At 51.1% G+C, this 22648-nt stretch overlaps 1 protein-coding gene and 1 long non-coding RNA gene across 5 annotated transcripts in view; one reads left to right on the forward strand and one right to left on the reverse strand.

The window, feature by feature from the left end:
* The window catches only part of LOC146776235 (uncharacterized), a 616314-nt gene that overhangs the window by 348238 nt on the left and 245428 nt on the right, over positions 1–22648 (reverse strand). The window lies entirely within an intron of this gene.
* The window catches only part of LOC146776236 (5-hydroxytryptamine receptor 3A-like), a 395550-nt gene that overhangs the window by 152114 nt on the left and 220788 nt on the right, over positions 1–22648 (forward strand). The window contains exon 6 of the mRNA XM_085637645.1: positions 1624–1784. Within this exon, the coding sequence (XP_085493771.1) occupies positions 1624–1784 (161 nt within the window). The remainder of the gene's footprint in view (positions 1–1623; positions 1785–22648) is intronic.

Below are 22648 nucleotides of genomic sequence, written 5' to 3' on the forward strand. Positions count from 1 at the left end.
ACCCAGACACTATACACCCGGCACCTCAGGGCATCCCACCATGGACCCTGAGACCTTCGTTTCTCGTAAAATGTAAATGTAAAATATACCTACTTGTCCTTCTTATCCCTTATGTGTTCACCCCCGCCCCCCCCTCCAAGTCTTTTGTATACTACTGCTGATTCCTTTAAAGCACTCTGATACCCTAACGGGTCAAGTTTGCGCTCTATAAAACTCCCCAAAAAAAAAATGCTGTAAATAGTCTACCCATCCATCAGAAGCCATCCTCCCCTACCTGCAGTCACTTTCAAATCATATCTCTGCCATCACTCTGTACAATACTCTGCTACATTTTTGTTAGATTTGCTCTTTACAAACACCACATAGTACAAACATACATTCAAACATTTATACATGCAAAGATCCTCATAGCTTGTAACTCGTAAATATATTCTAAACAACAACTGATTATGCAAAGTACAACGTGTAGTTAAATAAAAAAGAGAATTCTTCAGGGGAATGTGGGACTAGCACTGCTCAGCTCCATCTGTCCCCTGCTTTGAGCCATCTGCTCCTGTCCAGGAACGTCATGGAGCAGGAAATAGTAATGGTCAAGCAGAACCATTCACTTATTGAACAATTATAGAAAATAAAAAAAAAATCCCCAGTCACTACCTGTAGGCCAGAATTTTTACACGCAGAAGGACAATTATGTACAGCTCTGGTCACAATGATGATACCCACATCTGGCTGTCGTTGTCCTTGGTATAATCGTGGTAATTCTTAGCATATTCTGTGAATCTCTACAGCATACAGCATGGGGCAGCCATCTTCAGCCACTGTCTAACTCCACTGTGAGTGATAGCGCAGTTCCTTCAGTACCAGGGACCACTACAGCAAAGTTTGATTTGCGAGGCTAAAGCATACATTTATTTTTAAACAATGTTTATTTTTGTATTGGTGAAGGCCTGGAAGCAATTCAATAAAGTTTTACAAAAACATGATAAAACAAGCATTGACAAATCTGAAATGCTGGAAATCATGCCATACCTCTTGGCTTTGCCAATGCTTGTTTTGGAATAGTTATGGCCGTGACAGCATTGCCTCAATTCGTGGCCTATTGGGAGCATCCATTAGCAAGCGGTAGCTGCATGCCAGTAAAGCTGTGGCTCGTGGGTCGAAACAATTATCTGATGGGATGAAGAGTAGATTGTCCCTCATTTCTTGTGATAGCTACCCATGAAGGCATGTAATGTGAAAACTTCTAATGAGTGCCATTAATCCTTCCACACACTCAGCCTTCAGTACATACATCCATTCGTTCTTGCAGTGATTCATCATTAATCAACGTTTTACAATTCAATGGTTTTCAGTCGAACACTAAAATGATAAGCTCATAACTTTAAAAAACGTAAAAGGCAAAATTATTCTTAAATTACTATCAGAAACCCTGACACAATAAAGCTTATTCTCAATAAATGTAAAGGTGTTACAGATGTGAAATAATATTTTTTATGTGTTACATTTCTTTTTTATTCCTATTTTAGAAACGGTGTTAATTGTATTTATCTCCCGGCTGATGGTTTTTCACCCCAAGTGAAGAAAACTATCATGACATTTCTTTCTTTTATTTTGTGATTTCAGTTGATGAGATAGTGGTGAGGGCAGAAGAAAATTCAAGTGTCACAACCAAAGTGTCTAAGGAAGCCTTTGCCAGCAAAGGGGACTGGAGCCTTGTGCGTATAGATGTTGAAAGTCACAACTATAGTCACAGAGGCCTTGAATGGAGCCAAGTTGTGTATAAGGTAAGTGCATTTAACTAATGCATATAAAAAATGCTAACCTCCTGGACAGATTGGGTAATGCTTCCTTGATCATAAACAGGACGAGCCACTGCAACACGAGGAAAGACTACATCAACAAACTTATGTAAGGAGAAAAGTACCCCCTGTTGCACATTATAAGGATATTGCAAGTCAGCAAGGAGTTCCCTAACCATGTAGAGGAACGAGGCAGAGTTCCTTTATAAGGTTATGGAACTCCGAGGTGATTTGCAAATAACCTTATCATGTAGGGGATACTTTATCTCACATAATACATGGTCACATCATCACCTTTCCCAAAAACCACTTAAAACCTTGGTGTGTAACTCTATCATATGAAAGAGTGAGCATGTTTGCAAGCATGGAGAATAAAAATAAAACCTCAAGTGCATAATTAAACACATCAAAAACCTGTAAGATATTTGTTGCAAACAGATATTAGAAACAGTCCAACAAAAGTCAGTTTAAAAAAAAAATATTAGCTAGGGCATGTAAAAACATACAGAAAGATTCACGCTTTTCTCTAAGGAGTGCAAAAAATGAATATATTCTCTCTGCTTGACATTGTAAGCAGGTAAAATAGAGTAGGAGAAAGAAAAGCAATGTTTCCTATTTTGTTATGTAACAGCTGCTTCAATTATTCTCTGTGACCTGACCTGCCTTTCTCCTCAGCTGCTAGCTCTAGCAGCAGGCATTGTGATGTCAGAACTCGACTGCAATAGCCTTATAATAGTCGAGTTTGGACATCTTTTTAATTGGAGACTTGATGCGAAATTAGTGACTGGAGTTTATAAAGGGATTAAATAATCCGATTTATTATAACATGGTTACAGTGAAAATTCAAAAGCACATATACAAGGTACCTGCATGAACATAAATTAACTATTTTTCAAATAATCATGTTAGAGTGAGTTATGTAGCGCAGATTATTTGATGAGTATGGCTTAACAGCGCTGTAGTTGTGTAACTTCATACTATGGTTTCAAATATTCTATTGCAGAAAGGAGTTGCACCTTTGCTAATTTCAGTATGCATAAAAAGTGTGTTATAAATATCATTTAAAAAATATCCAATTGGGTGTACATTTCCTATTATCAACCTCAATGGTGTGATATTTTTGTAGATGCTAGACACAAAATTTATGTCAGATGAAATCCTAACACAAAACAGACGTATTGTGTTTTATTGGATGTTTTGTGTATGCATTGTTTCTTAATGGTATTTATTGTTTTGAGAATGCTTATAAATGGAATACCTTTGCTGTCAAAGATGCAAGAAAGGCATTCTGAGCATAGATTTCTGTTAAGCGCAAGAACTTTGAGTGGGAACTATGCATTCACAGCCAGCACCCTTCCTTGCATTGCTTAGTTGGTCACAATAATGTTCACTGAATGGAAACCTTTGTATGAATTGCAAATCAGGTTAAGGGTGGTCATAAGTTTATTCTCTAGATAGTGCCACGAGCTGCTAAATTTGGTAGTAACAATCTCTCTTGTGTTATCCACTATAATTTAAATGTTACCAGCATTGGCAAAGCCTCCATTTCCACATCGATGACTCCAACCTTAACATTATCGGCCTAACCCAGCTGGTCACTGAACCCACACACAAAACCGGACACATACTCGACCCCATTTTCACCTCCAGTGACAGAATCAAATTCAGCCACATCACAAAACTCACCTTGACTGACCACACCATCGTACACTTCACTATCACCAACGCTCAGCATATCATCACCAGTCGTCAAATCTCCTCCCACAGCAGTTGGAGCAAGGTCACCAAAACTCAGTGATTACAGACCTTCACCACCTCCCAACCAGAGGCCTCAACAGACCTCAACCAGGTCCTCCAGAACTTCGCTGACTGGATGATCAACAGTGCCTAAAAGTAGCCCCACTTAAACCTACAGAATACAAGAACACCTCCAAACATGCCTGCTGGTGCACCCCAGAACTCAGAACCACCATGAGTAACTGCCACCAAATGGAGAAATGATGGTGCACCACCAAGAACCCCAACGGCAGATCAGCTCACAAAACAGCCCTTAGCAACTATCACCAGCACATCAAAGAAGTCAAGAAAGCAGGCATCACCACCCTCATCGACTCCGTGGCCAACCACACAGAGGAAGTCTTTAAAATAGTCAAATAATTCTCCAGCATCGACAGCTATAGAGAACACCATCCACCCCTCCCAAGAACTCTCTCTCTATATATTAATATATACCTTCTCAGACCACTTCCACAGTAAGATCACCAACATCTCCAACAATGTCAACCTCCAACCCACCATCCTCATCTCCAATGACCTCAACCAACCAGCGAACATCAGCCAAACCATTACCAACTGGTCTCCTCTCACCGCCCTGACCACCTTAACCATCATGTATTCCATCCACTCCAAGGCGCTCAACGATCCCTGCCCCACCACTTCTACAGCCTCGTAATCAACCCAATCAGCATGCAACTCACCAGCATCCTCAACACCTCCATCTCCACAGCAACCTTCTCAGACAGATGGAAATACGCAGACGTCAGTCTCCTCCTAAAGAAAGCTTCCCCGACCTCAAAAATCTCAAAAATCATCATCCAATCTTCTTGCTTCCCTACCCGGCCAAAGTACTCGAGAAAGCCATCAACCAGCAGCTCACCAAATTCCTGGAACAAGGCCACCTACTGGAAGCCTCACAGTCCAGATTCCGTGCTAACCACAGCACTGTCTGAGACCACACTGATCATGCCACAGACGACATCAGAAGACTCCTCGGCCTTGGAAAAACTGTGGCCCTGATCCTCCTCGACCTCTCTGGGACATTCAACACTGTCTTCCACAACACCCTCATTAACAGACTATACAACATAGGCATACAGCAAGATGCCCTCAAGTGGATCACTTCCTTCCTTACAGGATGCACACAAAGCATACGACTGCCTCCCCTCACCTTTACACCCAAAGACATCATATGCAGTGTACCACAAGGACCATCCCTCAGCCCCACCCTGTTCAACATCTACATGACCCCCCTCGCAGACATCAGAAGATCCCACAGAGTCAACATATTCTCCTAATCAGATGACACTCACCTGATCGTTTCACTCACCGAGGACCCCTCCAATGGCAAATCCAACTTCCGCGACACCATGACCAACGTAGCTAAATGGTTGAGAGACAACTGCCTCCAACTCAATTCCAACAAAAAAACAAAGTGCTGATTTTCGGGAAAAACACCTCCACATGGGACCACAGCTGGTGGTCTGCAGAACTCAGACCTACACCCACACCGACCCACCATGCACGCAACCTCTGCATCATCCTTGACAGTTAACTGACCATGAAATGACAAGTCGACGCAGTTGCCTCCTCCTGCTTCCATACACATTGCATGCTACGCAGAATCTTCCGATGGATCCCGACCAACACCAAAAAGACTGTTACTAAGGCCTTCATCACCAGCCACTTTGACTACGGCAATGCCTTCTATGCTAGCATCTCCACCCAGCTCCTCAGAATACTCCAGACCAAACCGAACACTGCAGTCAGAACCATCCTTGACCTCCCCAAATGAACTCACATCACCCCCCACATGAGTGACCTCCTCTGGTCCCCATCTAGAAGAGATGCCAGTTCAAGATCTTCATTTATGACTGCAAGTCCTCCATGACCTAGGATCTGCCATGGACTGAACTTCCATCAACCTTCTAAACACCAGCGCAGCCGCAGCGGGGGTCTCTCCTTCTCCTTATTGATTCCAAGACCTGGAACGACCTTCCCCTCCAAATCTGTACAGCCCCCTCACTGGCAGACTTCAGAAAGAGTCTCAAGACCTGGCTCTTCGACTGAGTCACAACACCCAGATACCCCTAGGAGTGACAGTGCTGTACGTTACAAATGCTGTTTGATTGTTTGTAAGTCACACCTTCAAAGTCGCGTGTCACTGACCATGTCATGAGTAATGTAATATGTGAGGTCATAAGCACTGCCTTACGGGGCGTAAGTTATAGTTAGCTCAGGTAACTAGAACTGCTGAATATCACTGGTTTTGTACAAGTGAAATCTGATCCATACTATATTGTCCCTGTAACCTTTTTTTCAGTGAATTTCTACATTTCTATAAATTCTATTTCCTAACTATAATGTACCTGTAATTCAGAGGTCTTCAAACAGTGGGGCGCGCCCCCCTGGGGGGCATGGATGGGTTCCCAGGGGGGCGCAGATGCCTCTGAAAGTACATGTAAATGAAAATGGCCTGGAAGTGCAGCGATGTTTATTTGCTGCATTTCTAGGCTGTCTTCATTTACTCCGTAGCACCGCGGGGCAGGAAGTCAGTGAGTGTGCAGCTGTGGGCTTGGCTGGGCAGTGTCTGGAGTCTTATCTCCGGCACTCCTGAGTTTTCACAGGTCTTTAAAGACCATTTGCATATTTACATGTCTTTGTAAGTGGTTACCGAGGCTTAGTTTTATTTTCTGGTTCCAGTACCCCCTGGGCCCCTACTCTGCCTATTCCTTACATTTGTATTTTACATTTACTGCTGTAGTGTGAAAATGCATTTCATGAAAAGGAATATAAAGTAGGGTTGCCAATAGAACTATGCCAGCCATGTGTTGTTTAAAGAGCCTGCAAAGACCTCCTCGTGACACTAAGGGGCCGATTCCGATCCTGGGAAAATTTCCCCCGTACGAATCGTATCCGGATTTGTTTCCGTACGAATCGTACAAGTAGTGTACAAACTGCTAAGTACGATTCGCATGGGAAAAACTCCATACGAATCACATCCGGAACATTTCCCCACACGTCCTCAGGTTGGAAAATGTGTCCGACACATCCCCGGACGATTTACCGTACGATTCAGAAAAATGAAGTCCGACCGCGCAAGTACGATCACTCCCGTCCTTTCGATTTTACAACTGTATGGAGAAAACACCGTACGGACCGAACTCCTATAGCAACCATGGAGACATGTGCCCGCATATGCGCCGAACACCCCACCCCAGACCCCGAATGTACGCGCAGAACACCCTCCCAGCCCTCGTATGTACGCGCCGAACCCCCCCATCCCCCACATGTACGTGCCAAACGCCCCCCGGCTGTGGATGTACGCGCCGAACCCCCACCAGTGTATGTATGGAGCATACCCCCACCCGTGTATGTATGGAGTGTACCCACACCCCACCAGTGTATGTACGGAGCGTACCCCCACCCGTGTATGTACGGACCGTACCTCCACCCGTGTATGCATGGAGCGTACCAACACCCCACCAGTGTATGTACGGACCGTACCTCCACCCGTGTATGCATGGAGCATACCCACACCCCACCCGTGTATGTATGTAGCGTACCCACACCCCACACGTGTATGTATATACCGTACCTCCACCCGTGTATGCATGGAGCGTACCCACACCCCACCCGTGTATGTATGTAGCGCACCCACACCCCACCCGTGTATGTACGGACCGTACCCCCACCCGTGTATGCATGGAGCGTACCAACTCCCCACCCGTGTATGTACGGACCGTACCCCCACCCGTGTATGAATGGAGCGTACCAACACCCCACCAGTGTATGTATGGAGCGTACCCCCACCCGTGTATGTATGGAGCGTACCAACACCCCACCAGTGTATGTACGGAGCGTACACCCAGCCCCCCCTGTATGTACGGTGCGAAACACCACCACCGATGGACGGTGCGGACCAACACCCTGCCCGTGTCTGTACGCACCCTACCCCAGGCCCACACACCAGCACCCTCACCCAACATCGCGCATGTACGAGTCGTACTAAGCCATAGCAAAGGACAGCACTGTACAACAACATGGCCCATGTACGCACTGTACAGACGCAAAAAACACTCGTGCTGAACCAGGACAAACCAAAAAAACACAAGTAGAGTCAATTCGATGCACACAACACCACAAAACATGTCCAACAAGCCCAAATACATCCTATACACTGACCTGCAACTGACAAACAGCTAAACATAGGCCCAAACCACTACCACTCCTTATAACACACCCACCCAAAGTTCAAACACAGCCACACCCACAAATGGACCAATAAAAAGGCCCAGCACACACAAACCATGATCCTTTGCAACAGATCCCCTACTGCCAGACCACCGAGACAACGCACTGCACCATACTACATACATCAATACACCTTACACTTGCACTCCTTCACACAACCACCATCACAAACACCCCCTCATCACATTCACACACACACACCTGCACAACCACACTCACACCCCCACAACCATCCACACCCACACCCCCACAACCATCCACACCCACACCCCACACCATGCCCACTAACAAGAATCCAAAGTTCACAAAGGAGGAGCTGGAGGTCCTTGTCGACAAAATCGTCAGAGTCGAGCCACAGCTCTTTGGAACATTGGTCAGACGGACCAGCATATCCGAAAAATCTGCCATGTGGGAGAGGATTGTCAATTCTGTGAATGCTGTTGGGTCCACCAGAAGGACCAGTCATGAGTGCCAAGCCAGGTGGTACGATCTGCGGAGGACGGTCCGCCGCAAAATGACGGACGAGCACAACGAGGCCAACATCACTGGAGGAGGGCCGCCCCGCAGACCGGTACACTACCATCCCTGGGAGGAGAAGGTGATGGCCACGCTGCCGCCGGTGAGAGTAGACGGAGTAGAAGGAGTCCGAGAGCCTGGTGAGTACACAAACAACTCACCTCACATGGGGGGAACGCCATACACAACCAAAATACCAATCATGCACGCAACCCCCCCAAAGCCTGCACCGTACACAACCACACTTCAAAAACACACACATGCCACTAGCGCCTCCATGCCCCATGCCCTAAGCAAGGCCATGCCAAGTCACAGGCCACACAAAACACCAACACAATACAGGATGTCCCCGATGCCGGGAGAGTGGGCCTCAAAACTAACATAGAGCAACTCTGAAGCACACAACAATGCCCTCAGCCCATATGGCTTAGGGCACAGCCATACAACCAGTGTGTCCCCACACAGTACTGTTTTGCCTGCTAATGGTGGCCGCGTTGCAGGATGACATGGGTATGAAGGCACAACTTGCACATAACAGCAGCTAATGAAGACGCAGCACTCTGAAAGAGTGTCAGCACACACCGCCACAGCAGCAGCGCAGACTCAGACACTCCGCCCAATGGGTGCCCGCAGAGAAGAAACAAACCCACATGAACAAGCCAATGGCCTTTGAAAGACCTGCAAACTGTGTGTGCCCAGGAAGCTGGGCTGAGGTGACAGAGGGTGACACACAGAGGGAGGGAGAGGGGGAGAGAGAGGGACGGAGACAGAGGTGGACACAGGGAGACAGACAGAGGGAGGGAGGAGGCTAACAGAGGGAGGGAGAAAGGGAGACAGAGGGAGACGGACAGTGGGAGGAGGCTGACAGAGGGAGGGAGAAAGGGAGACAGAGGGAGATGGACAGTGGGAGGAGGATGACAGAGGGAGGGAGAAAGGGAAACGGACAGAGGGAGGAGGCTGACAGAGGGAGGGAGAAAGGGAGACAGAGGGAGATGGACAGTGGGAGGAGGCTGACAGAGGGAGGGAGAAAGGGAGACAGAGGGAGACGGACAGTGGGAGGAGGGTGACAGAGGGAGGGAGAAAGGGAGACGGACAGAGGGAGGAGGCTGACAGAGGGAGGGAGAAAGGGAGACAGAGGGAGACCAAATCACCCTTGGGTGGTGTGGCCATGTCCGCTCGTCAGCAGGTGGACTGTGTGCATTTAGACAAGGTTTGGCAGTGCGTGAACCCCCCCTTCAACCTTTGATAAACACTGGGCCATGTGTCAATCTGTGCACGAGTACATCCGTGCTGCAGGCACAAAAAGAACCTTTCACCCAGTATACCCACCCACTGTGTTTGTCAGAACCCTGTCACAAATGGTTAATTTACCTACCTGCATTCTCAAATAGCATGGAAAAAACACCATTTGGCCACGTACAGTGCAACACGTAAGGCGGCTCTGCATGGCTTGCTACGCCCGCTCACTACACTGCTGACTGCGTTCCCAAAAGATGCATCAACTAAGATTGTGTCACACATAGGTAAAGTGGCGAAAGCTGTGGCCAAGGGACATACCCATGCACAAGTGCACTGTGAGAGGAATGCTAGCCAAATCCAACCACCCAGAGGAACTGTGCCAAATCAATAATGAATGAAACATGGATGTCGCATGTAACACAATTAACACTGTCTCTCTCACACACAGGTCAACGTCGTCGATCTCCCCCCAACACTGGGGGGGAAGACTCACAGGACCAGGCTCTGCGTGAAGAGGACCCCACCGGCAGCGACGACTCTCACCACTCTGTGGATGACCCAGACCAACCTGGCCCCTCTGGTGTCCAACCACCTGCAGCACCGGCGTCAGGTACAACTGTGCCAACCACCACCCCCATTCCTGCCACATCCCAGGAGACACCCAGGAGCCCTGCCCACACACAACAACACAGCCAGTCTGTCCAGGAGGGACAAGGTGCTCCGGGCACCCAGGAGGAGGCAGGCGACACCGCAAATGCCATCCCTCAGGGGTCCCGGAGACCCGATGTGCCCACAACGGCAGGCCAGGCGCAAGTGGGCAGGGGTGGTGGGAGTGGAGGATGGCGGAGGCGCGAACCTGACCAGTTGGCTCAGGAACCGGTAATGTCACACATCAGCACCATCCTCGACTCATACAGGCGTGACACCAGGGGCATCAGACAGGTTGTGTCCACCCTCAAGGAGATGAAGACCCTGCAGGCCGAGCAACATGCCAGTCAACAGCGACACCAAGGACGGATGGAGGCAAGACTGGCTGAGCTCGTGGCGGTGCAAACGGACATGACCCGTGTACTCCGTCGGATTGCCGAAAACATGGGCAACCCTCCCTGTGCCACCAGGCGAAGAACATCACCACCCACAGGGAGGGATCAGGAGGAGGAGGATTCATCCGACGGAGCATCACAAGCATCGTCACGGCCTGCTTCTGAGGGTCCCCGCAGGAGGGTGGGTCGTCCACGCAAAAGACCGTGAGAGTCAGCGGAACATCACCATCTCCCAGGTCACCTGGCCTGGCACCTGGCCCTCTGGCCCAACAGCAGCATATCAGCAAATGACATTCTCTTCCACATGGCCTTGCTGGTCACTGTCTGACCAATGTAGACAAAGACTGTGGCATAGACTCTGATGACTTTCAATGGCAAGGATACCAACTCCCCCTGTGAACTTTGGATTCTACACTCCCGCCAAGCACCTCTTGTCATCCCCCCAAACACGTGCCCCACCACAAATAAAAATCATCACAATCACCAGATGATGCCGTCATTTTGCATTATTCCACTACATGTGTGTGTTGTAAAGTCAAACCATGCCTGATTTCAGTAGTAACTCCAACCATCCATACCCTGGGGTCTGAGTCTGGCACAGGACACACATGGGTCACAATGTATCATCCAAGACAGACATGGAGCACCATACTCACCCGTGATGGGCCCAACCAGCTGAGGGGGTGGCCGCACAACTGTGCCTACAGACCTATTTAGAAGAGCAACAGTCATGCGCAGAGGTCAGGGATCATGTGGAGTGTCCTGGGGTGCTACTCCCAGGTATGTGTAGACACGTGGCAGAACCATGTCCTGCATGCTTGAGTCAGGTGGATGTGGAGAATGGTGGCCGGCCAAGGTTGGATGCATGGAGATGGCACAATGGGGTGTTGGATCATAGTACCACAAGGTTGTGTTGTGGTTGTGGGCTGCATCCTGAGTGTGTGCGTGGATTGAGAAGGTCATCCTGCAGCTGGCAGTGATCCACTCCCCCCATCTCTGTTGGACGTTGATGTGGCCTGGTCGCCGGATGTAGAAGCAGAGCTGTGCAGATGCACCCTGCATGTGGACAAGTATGATGGGATTTGTAACGCACATGTCCGTAGAGTGCAGGGTAGGATTAGACACGGATGTCGTAGTTGACCTGGGGGATGGTCTCCCTCTTGCCTTGAGGTGGATGGAACTGGGGATCTTGTGCATAATGCAGAGTGTGCTGCTGCATGAGGCACAGATGCTGCTGATCAGCATAGCACATGTCAGCAAGCAATCCATGATGAACACCAGCTCGTTTGCGTGGACACTGGGTGCCCTTGCTGCAGGGCCTGCAGCAGCATGCGCCATGTCAAGAAAACAATGCCACAAGTAGCACACAAAGACAAGGATCTCAGGAAGGAACTATGCAAAAGGTGTATGTCAAGGAAGGAATGTCTGGTTCAACATGGCACACACACACACAATGGATTCACATGCAGCACAGTGGCCGTCGTGGATACTGACATGCCACAATACCTACACAGCCATGGACATCATGCACAATACAGATTCTAATCCCTGACAAACAGCTTGCATCTTGCTACTCTACACATAGACTCATATGCACCATCTCTGAGAACAATGCCAGACATGCCGCATGCACAGTGGCAACAGACCACCATTGACAGAAATGAGGCACCTTGGAGGCAGAGGGACACCTTTATTACTCATGTGTGTCGGAATGCTAATGCAACTCTGTCAACACATACACAGGTCATGTGGATGAACACGTGGAACCAACACTGGCACCCCCATTTGCACCACAGATGCTGGAAATCCATAGCACTGGCACACAAGTGACGGGTTACAGCTAAACACCCCCTGCTGCTCACGGAGAGACTGCTATACACCATTGAGCCCCTAATGGGGAATTCACACACCATGTCAACCCGGTGCAACCCGTATGTTTCCAAGGGCAGTGTTACACACATTGATGGCTTCATCACAATCCACAATCCCATTACAGATGACTGTCACCAAGTCTGACCGTCAATTCAGGTGAATTCAGCTCCATGTCATGTGCCCCATGGTGATTCTACATGTATGTAAAGTATCCAAACATGAACAGGAGCAGTGCACACACATTCAAAACAAATACCACTCCCACAAAGCCGTGCTGCATCCCTTACCCTAAGGAGATTTTCAAACTTGTCAGTGTATGTAATGCTGATTCAGCACATGTTGCTGTGTTCATGAGGAATAGCAGGAGCACAACAATGCCACCAGCAGACAGCATGCGCAAGTACCTGTGGTTGAGAGACACACCAGAAGTCAGCCAAAAGAAGCACATCCGCATGCATGTGCATGTACTCGACACGTATAAGGTTGTCAACATGCTAGGTGACAATGAGGACTCTGGAAAAACATTCTTCAGTTGCACCATCACTCGAGTGACACATCCAAACACACCTCTGACTCACTTGGCAGACATGCAGATGGACACACACATTGCAACGCATGCCACACACGGCCCAATGCGTGCACACTCAGACACTGGAACTCACCACTAAGCAAAGAAGTTGCGTATGAGCCGACTCCGCATGTCCTCTACCGCCTCCTCCTCCTCCACATCACTTGCCTCGTGACCAAGCCCTTCATCCTCCACGGGTGGATGGTCCTGCTCATCTGGATCCAGGATGAGTGGCACAGCTTTCTCCACTGCCATGTTGTGCAGCATGCAGCACACGAGGAAGATCTTGCAGACCTTTACCGGTGCATATGGGAGTGCGCCACCGGTCTTGTGGAGGCAACGGATTCGGCTCTTCAGGAGGCCAAACGTCCTCTCTATCACTCGCCTGGTCCGCCCATGGGCGTTGTTGTAGCAGTGATCGGCAGCCGTGCTGGGGTTGCGGAGAGGCGTGATCAGCCATGGCATGTTGGGATAGCCAGCGTCCCCTACATGAAAACATCATGGACAACAGTGGGTCAGGAGAAGCAGTAAGACAGGAAGATGACGTTAAATACAGGACTGCCAGAGTATACCCACCAACAATACATGCTCGTTCGTTGCGCAGCTGCAGCATCATTTCAGGCACCCTGCTACGCCTCATGATGTAGGCATCGTGTGCTGATCCTGGAAAACGAGCACAGACATGTGAAATCACCATGTTGGCAAGACACACCACAAGGGCATTAATGGAGTGGTAATGCTTGCGGTTCCTATACGCTACCTCCTGTGCCTGTGGTGGTACCAAAGCCACATGTGTTCCATCTATGGACCCAATGACATGGGGCATCCCTCCCAGGGCATATAACTCACGCTTGACACCTGTCAACTTCTCAGGAGTTGGGAATTTTATGAACTCATCCAGGTGATCCAACATGGCCTCTAAAAAATCATGCAGAACATGGCTGAACATGGTTTGGGACATGCCACCGACATGGGCAATGGTATGTTGAAAGGTACCCGTGGCAAAGAAATGTAGGGCTGCCATCACCTTCATCTTGGGTGTCAGTGCAGTAGGATACCTGTGTAGCGGTTGGAGGTGTGGTGCCAGCCGTGTCGTCAAGTCCTCAATCCAATGTTGGGGGAAGCGGTAGCGGCGTATACAGTCATGTTCCCTCAGGTCAGCCAAGTCCGGAATTGGTCGAGGGAGAGGCGGAGCCCTGCTGTGAATTAGAAGGGACAACGAAGAGTGAGTACAGTACACCACCAATGTCAATGTACTGAGCACATGTTCAACAGGTAATACACATATGCTACATACAGAGTCAGGTCTGTGCAATATGCCCTGGACACGTATGCCAGGCAGGTGACACTCCTACCAAGAGCCAGCTACAAACGTTGATTCTCAACCTCAATATGCCATGCCATGAAACTAGCTGTGGGCCAGTGTAAGTGAACAGGCAGACACATTACAGGAGTTACAGACATCCACATATGTGCAGAAGAAGGATGTTTATTGTACAGACAGGTTGCGGAACACTAGAGGCACAGGTCACATGTCATAGAAAAAGGACAGACCACACACCTTGCCATGAAGGATTACATGTCAAGACTGATCACACATACTTTGAGAGTATGCAGATATGTCCTTGTTTTGAAACTCTGTGTCGATGCATACATACACACCTTACGTCGGATTACACATGTGTGCTGGTGTGCGTAACAGTGTGCCATGCCCATCTACACACAGACACATGTTGGTTGCAGCAACTGCAGATGCATTTGACCAAACACCTACAGCAAACCTATGGGAACACATGACACACACATGACATAGTTACAGCGTGCAACGCGGGCATTCACATGTCAGGGGTAATATTCCATGTACCTGGCATCAGGGGACATTTGCGGGTGTCGGTGACTGTGCCATGCCAGTGACGCATGGCTCAACAAGTCTGTACTACATGCACACATGTCAAAGGAGTGAAGGGGATGTGTGGACATAGGGCACCATCACACATGACATGTGTACACAGCTCATCCTACTTTTATTAGCTTCACACCTCAGGAGTATAGTGCCACATCACAGCCTGACCCACCTGTGCCCGACACATGTAGTACTGCACAGACAATGCCTTGATGTCCAGCCTTGGCCAAGTATGACAGCTCAATTCCTTTCTGTGTGCAACCTGTCACCACTGTCAGGTGTGAAACGCACCGTACATACGCTCTCAGGGCGTGTGTAGGGTCCCTATCAGTATGGGAGTGCTGGCGTATGGGTACGCCATAGTAATACGGACCGTACACGTGTGTGTAGGGTCCCTATCAGTATGGGAGTGCTGGCGTATGCGTACGCCACAGTGATACGGACCGTACACACGTGTGTAGGGTCCCTATCAGTATGGGAGTGCTGGCGTATGCGTACGCCATAGTGATATGGACCGTACACACGTGTGTAGGGTCCCTATCACTATGGGAGTGCTGGCGTATGCGTACGCCACAGTGATACGGACCGTACACGCGTGTGTAGGGTCCCTATCACTATGGGAGTGCTGGCGTATGCGTACGCCACAGTGATACGGACCGTACATGCGTGTGTAGGGTCCCTATCACTATGGGAGTGCTGGCGTATGCGTACGCCATAGTGATACGGACCGACCCTACACACGCGTGTATGATCCGTATCACTGTGGCGTACGCATACGCCAGCACTCCCATACTGATAGGGACCCTACACACGCGTGTACGGTCCGTATCACTGTGGCGTACGCATACGCCAGCACTCCCATACTGATAGGGACCCTACACACGCGTGTACGGTCCGTATCACTGTGGCGTACACATACGCCAGCACTCCCATACTGATAGGGACCCTACACACGCGTGTACGGTCCGTATCACTGCATTTGGGGTGCCCTAGGGCCATGGAACGGACCGTACCTGTGTGTAAATATTGAAATAACATAGGGGACACATGAGGGACAAGTATAAGGGCCTAAATGCATGCTGGTTGTCTTGGAGACCCAGTTTAAAGTTTGAATTATTGCATCAGGTGGCCAGCAGAAGTCGGTTGGAAACAATATACTTTGTTGCAAAGTGGTTGTTGACTTGACATCATGCTCAATTTTTAAACCATGCAAAACAACTCACTGGGGTAGGTTTAAAGGGATTGGAGGAAACGTAGGATGCTAATGTGACTGACCAATTACTCCTGTAAATGAAACAGGCCAGCAAGGCAGATATAAGGCAGCCAGGTCCCATGAGAGAGCACTTGCCTGCACATCCTTTCATTCCACAACACTGCTGCTGCTTTTGATTCCTCTGGCACCATGTCCAGGTCTGTGGAGAGGGCCCAGCCATTCACCATGGAGGAGAATATGGCGTTGGTGGATGTGATCCTCCCACAGTACACCATGCTGTATGGTCGACCAGGGGAGCAGGTGAGTGCAGACTCCACTAGCTTAGACTGTGCCCCTTTTTTGTGACTGTGACTTCTGCCATTGTGTCCCTGTGTGACAGACATGCAATGTTGTTTGGAGTGGGTCACAGGGTGGGGAAGGCCTCATGTCTCCCATGCAGAGCATGCTGTGGTTCCTGTGTGCACTCCTCACTTGCATTGTGCTTACTGTGACAATCAATGCATGGTGCATGCCACATTCTGCCTGGCTACTCCTCCTGGGAATGTTGTTGCTACAGTCCTGATGTGATTCTGTGGTCCCCCCAGTGTGACAGGTGACAGTACCCATAGATGTGTGTTTGTTTAGTGTACCTGTGCTGTGAGTGTCCAAATGATGTGCTCGTCCCCTGGACATTGGTGTGTGTGTAAGTCCCCTGTCATGTGGGTGAGTGCATATGGGGAGTGTTGCACACCAGCTGCATGAGGGATGGATATACCCTGCCCATGTGATGTGAGCAGGGAGCAGTGCTGTGTGACTGCCGTGCTGAGCCAGCCCCACACCTGTGACACCCCCCAGTCTAGTGGCACATGGGCAGAGTGAGGTTTGTACCTGCAGTTGGCAATGGCAGGTGATTGTCCTGTGCCTGTGTGTGTCTGTGTACGCTGCTGAGGTAGCGTCAGTGGGCTGGGGCATGTGACTGCTTTGAGGTGCTGTACATAATCCTTGTGTAGCTTGTGATGCACAGTGTGATCCAGGATCATTGATTGTGTGGCACACCTCATGCCACCTGTGTACTTTCAATGCCACGTAGTGCATTTTGCCTTCCACAGTGGATTATGTCCCTATGACAAATGTGCAATGAGTTGCCTGCATACCATGGCCTGTTCAAAGAAGACAAATTGTTAATATGTGTGTCTCTGTGTCATTGCTCAGGTGAATTAAAGTATTCTCACTTTTGCATCCTCACAGGTAGGCGTCCATGTGTTCCCTGGTCTGTGTGTATTCACTCTTGCACAAGGTAATCTAGGTTGGCAGTTAATCCAAGTGCCCAATGCTTGCAGCATCATGTGTGGGGGTGGAGTGTAACAGGTTTTGGGACCTTGGCTGTGCCCTGGCCAGTTCAGTCATTGTGGGGTCCATGTCAGTTGGCACTGATGCTGAGTCCCAACATAGGAGTGTGTCTTTAAAGTGTACTGCCTTCCAGCATGCATGTCCAATGTTGTGCCCTCTGACATGATGTCCATGAGTGGGATTAATGCATAGTGCAGGGACGGTTGCTTCAGTTGCAGTCATATCCATCCAGGACCATGGAGGTGTGTGGCCACTACCGTGCCCTGGGGCACCTTTTCCTAGGTATCATGTGTGTCATCCAACTATGTGGACATTCTCTGTGTCTTCGGCATAGGTTGGGCTCTGTGGCATTGTACCCTGGCCTCATCTGTATTGACGTAAACTGTGCTACATGTGTCCACTGTACAGTGTGTCCCAATTTTGCTTGTGCATACTCACACAGTGGGCAGTGCCTGTGTGTCTTGGAACGACAATCTGATGATGGTTGATTGTCAATGATATATGTGGACAGGCGCACCAGGGGTAGTTTGTGTACAATCAGGATTTAGTGCAGGCCATGTGTTTTTATCCCAGAGTAAGAGGTGTAAGTACTTCCTCTGTCTCAATCACATTGTCTCAGGTAGGGGGTGCTTTGTGCGGGAAAGGCCTACATGTCCAAATCTGAAGTCTCCCTGCTAGGTCTGGCCTGTGTGTGATGTTTGTCTGGACATACACTCAAGGTGCAGTGACCCAGTCATGTTGTGCATGTTTTAATGTATTAGCTTTGCAGCATGTGCAAAAAGTTAATAGACATGGTTCCTGCTCATCCCTTTTTTGTCAACGCTGTGTGGTACAGATGCAGTGCACGATTGTCCCCAGAGCCTGGCTCCTCTGTCCTATTTGATATCAAGTAATTTGCTGTTGGGTCATGCTCTCCATTGTTTCTCAGTGGCATGGTGGGTCAACCAGCTGTGTGTTGCAGGGCCTACTTATGTACCTTGTGTTGTAGATGTTACTCATGTTGCTTTTCAGGCTATGCACTGTGACCTATGTAGATTTGACTCATGTGACATATGTATACAGGTGTCTGATTATTTCCTGTCTCTTCACCTTGCCCACAGCATTGTCGGGGGACTCCGAGGGAGACACTGGCACGGACCGTGAGGAGGGAGCAGGCACCAGTGGCAGCAGTGCTGTCTTGTCTGGCGCATCGAGTGGCACGGAGGCCGAGGGGAGTGAGGCAGAGGACCTGTCCAGTAACACCACCGACTATGATGCTGACGGGTCCGAGGCTGATCTCCCAGAGGGGGCGGAGGCTGCTCCCACAGCTGACAGCAGCACTCGATCTCTACCCGCCCCCTAGATTCCCATCACCGGCCTCCCACTTGCTCTGGTCCCTTCCCGCCGTGCTAGGTCACCAGGTGTCTCCTTCTTGCCAGGCACCGCACCCCCTGCCCCTGTCTCCACTGCTGCCGCCAATGCCGAGTCTGTGGACATCCTGCGCCAGTTGCAGGTTGGTCAGACTGCAATGCTTAATGTCCTCCATGGCCACACACGAGTGCTCACCCAGATGGAGGCATACATGGAGGGCATCTCAGCTGCGCAGTCTGACCAACGCCAGTTGCTGAGGTCCATTGACTCGACACTGACTGCAGCAGTGGGTCTCCTGCAGCGCTACGTCCCCCCCTACCCCTGCACCATCCACACTTCCCACTCCCATGCCTGTCCAAAGCACACCCAGACGTACCCATGCACACACCCCACCAGACACAGGCACCACACCACCAGGGAAGGCCAAGCGCACACCTCCTGTCACGCACACACAGGGTGAAGCAGGCACACCCACTGGGTCGGGGGGCAAATGGAAGACACACAGCCACAGTGGGAGTCCACATTCATCACAACCCACTACCTCCAAATCCACTCCCCTCAGCTCTCCTGGCCAGGATTCCACCAAAGAATCCTTCATGGCGCTCTGTCCCTGAGCCCCAAAGTGACACCACCCCGCAAGCGGTCAAAGGAGTCCCCGGTCAGGGTGGTTGAGTCCCCCCCCTGTCCACACCCTCCCCCAGTAGCGCTGCGACCCATCCCTCTGACCCCCCCCCCTCCTTGGGGCCTGTGGTTCCTTCGGGTGCAGGGGAGACGCTGGAGGAGCTTGCAACCGTGTGCAGCGCCATTCTGACCTCCACCTTTGGCGCTGCCCCACCCCCTGTGGTGGAGTCCTCCGTCCCTGCACCCACAACACCTACCCTTGCCCCTCCTGTCCCTGCGGTGCCTGGTCCTTCCCCCCCACATGATGCCCCCCCCTGTGGAAGCAAAGGAGGTATGAACTGTGCAGGCAAGCTAGGGGACACGCGTCCCTATGTGTCCCCCACCAGGAATTGGACTATGGACTGCCCTATGGGCCTTGTACCTATTCAACTTTTAATAACAATTCTTTTTTTAATGCTGAATAAAGCTATGTTTTTTTCCCTTTGCACACTACTGCTTTTCTGGTATTGCTGTTGGTGGTGCTGCTCCATGTTTGGGGTGGGGATAATGTGTTAGGTGTCTGGCAAATGTAGTGGTGTGCTGCTCATGGGATGGACCCTGGTATCTGTGTGCCATCACAAGGTATTTGCGAAATAACTTTGTTCATGTATGCTCTTACTGCATGGTGACATTGTCCCAAGGTGTGTTCCTTCCTCTGTGGACCCTGACATCTTCCCTGCAGGGTGTTTCCTGAATTTTGTGCTGAGCTGTGTCTACATATCCTTGGTGTGTGACGGATCCGTTCTACTTTGGCCATGCATGCTGGGCAATGTCTCCACCTGCATCATTTGTGGCATCCTTGGTGGTCACTGTACTTGTGTGTGGAGTATATTGAAGTTACTTCATGTGGACATGTTCCCTTTTACACACTATGCATGTGTGTACTCCCAGCCTCTCACACATGTTACGTGTTCTGCAGGGTCTTTAAGCACCTGACTGACAATTGTGGGCATTGTATCTGTGGGTACTGCACCCTTTTCTTTCCATGGACACTGCTGGGAGGACTCTGCACCCACCCCTCCTGTGTCTGGGCACTGCTGGGAGGACACTGCACCCACCCCTCCTGTGTCTGGGCACTGCTGGGAGGACTCTGCACCCACCCCTCCTGTGTCTGGGCACTGCTGGGAGGACTCTGCACCCACCCCTCCTATGTCTGGGCACTGCTGGGAGGACTCTGCACCCACCCCTTCTGTGTCTGGGCACTGCTGGGAATGATAGGCACCCACCCCTCCTGTGTCCGGGCACTGCTGGGAGGACTCTGCACCCACCCCTCCTGTGTCTGGGCACTGCTGGGAGGACTCTGCACCCACCCCTCCTATGTCTGGGCACTGCTGGGGGGACTCTGCACCCACCCCTCCTGTGTCTGGGCACTGCTGGGAGTGATAGGCACCCACCCCTCCTATGTCTGGGCACTGCTGGGAGGACTCTGCACCCACCCCTCCTGTGTCTGGGCACTGCTGGGAGGACTCTGCACCCACCTGTCATGTGTCTGGGCACTGCTAGAAGGACTCTGCACCCACCCCTCCTGTGCCTGGGCACTGCTGGGAGGACTCTGCACCCACCCCTCCTGTGTCTGGGCACTGCTGGGAGGACTCTGCACCCACCCCTCCTATGTCTGGGCACTGCTGGGTGGACTCTGCATCCACCCCTCCTGTGTCTGGGCACTGCTGGGAGTGATAGGCACCCACCCCTCCTATATCTGGGCACTGCTGGGAGTGATAGGCACCCACCCCTCCTGTGTCTGGGCAGTGCTGGGAGGACTCTGCACCCACCCCTCCTGTGTCTGGGCACTGCTGGGAGGACTCTGCACCCACCTGTCATGTGTCTGGGCACTGCTGGGAGGACTCTGCACCCACCCCTCCTGTGTCTGGGCACTGCTGGGAGGACTCTGCACCCACCCCTCCTGTGTCTGGGCACTGCTGGGAGGACTCTGCACCCACCCCTCCTATGTCTGGGCACTGCTGGGGGGACTCTGCACCCACCCCTCCTGTGTCTGGGCACTGCTGGGAGTGATAGGCACCCACCCCTCCTATGTCTGGGCACTGCTGGGAGTGATAGGCACCCACCCCTCCTGTGTCTGGGCAGTGCTGGGAGGACTCTGCACCCACCCGTCATGTGTCGGGGCACTGCTGGTCGGACTCTGCACCCACCCCTCCTATGTCTGGGCACTGCTGGGAGTGATAGGCACCCACCCCTTCTGTGTCTGGGCACTGCTGGGAGTGATAGGCACCCACCCCTCCTATGTCTGGGCACTGCTGGGAGTGATAGGCACCCACCCCTCCTATGTCTGGGCACTGCTGGTAGTGATAGGCACCCACCCCTCCTATGTCCGGGCACTGCTGGGAGTGATAGGCACCCGCCCCTCCTGTGTCTGGGCAGTGCTGGGAGGACTCTGCACCCACCCCTCCTGTGTCTGGGCACTGCTGGGAGGACTCTGCACCCACCCGTCATGTGTCTGGGCACTGCTGGGAGGACTCTGCACCCACCCCTCCTGTGTCTGGGCACTGCTGGGAGGACTCTGCACCCACCCCTCCTATGTCTGGGCACTGCAGGGAGGACTCTGCACCCACCCCTCCTGTGTCTGGGCACTGCTGGGAGTGATAGGCACCCACCCCTCCTATGTCTGGGCATGTACGCTCGGGACATACACGGGTGTGGGTACGCTCCATTCATACACGGGTGGGGGTACGCTCCATACATTCCCATACCCACGATCTGCAGGCCTGGGTACGTACCGTACCCACGCCTTAGGAGCGTGTGTACGGGTCGTACCACGCCCACCCCTACGTCACGCCAACAATGGCGGTACGGCCCGTACCCACGTTCTAAAGGCCTGGGTACGGGCCGTACCAGCATTGTTGGGGTGATGTAGGGGTACACGTGGTACGACCCGTACCCACGCTCTGAAGGGCTGGGTACGGTGCGTACCCCTACGGCACCCCATTGGGGGTCTGCACCGTACCCAGGCCTTCAGAGCGTTGGTCCGGGTCGTACCACGCGTACCCCTACATCACCCGAACAATGCTGGTACGGCCCGTACCCAGGCCTTTAGAACATTGTTGGGGTGATGTAGGGGTGGGCGTGGTACGACCCGTACCCACGCTCTTAAGGCGTGGGTACGGTTCG

Source organism: Triturus cristatus, chromosome 12, assembly GCF_964204655.1.
Source record: "Triturus cristatus chromosome 12, aTriCri1.1, whole genome shotgun sequence".
Classification (NCBI taxonomy): domain Eukaryota; kingdom Metazoa; phylum Chordata; class Amphibia; order Caudata; family Salamandridae; genus Triturus; species Triturus cristatus.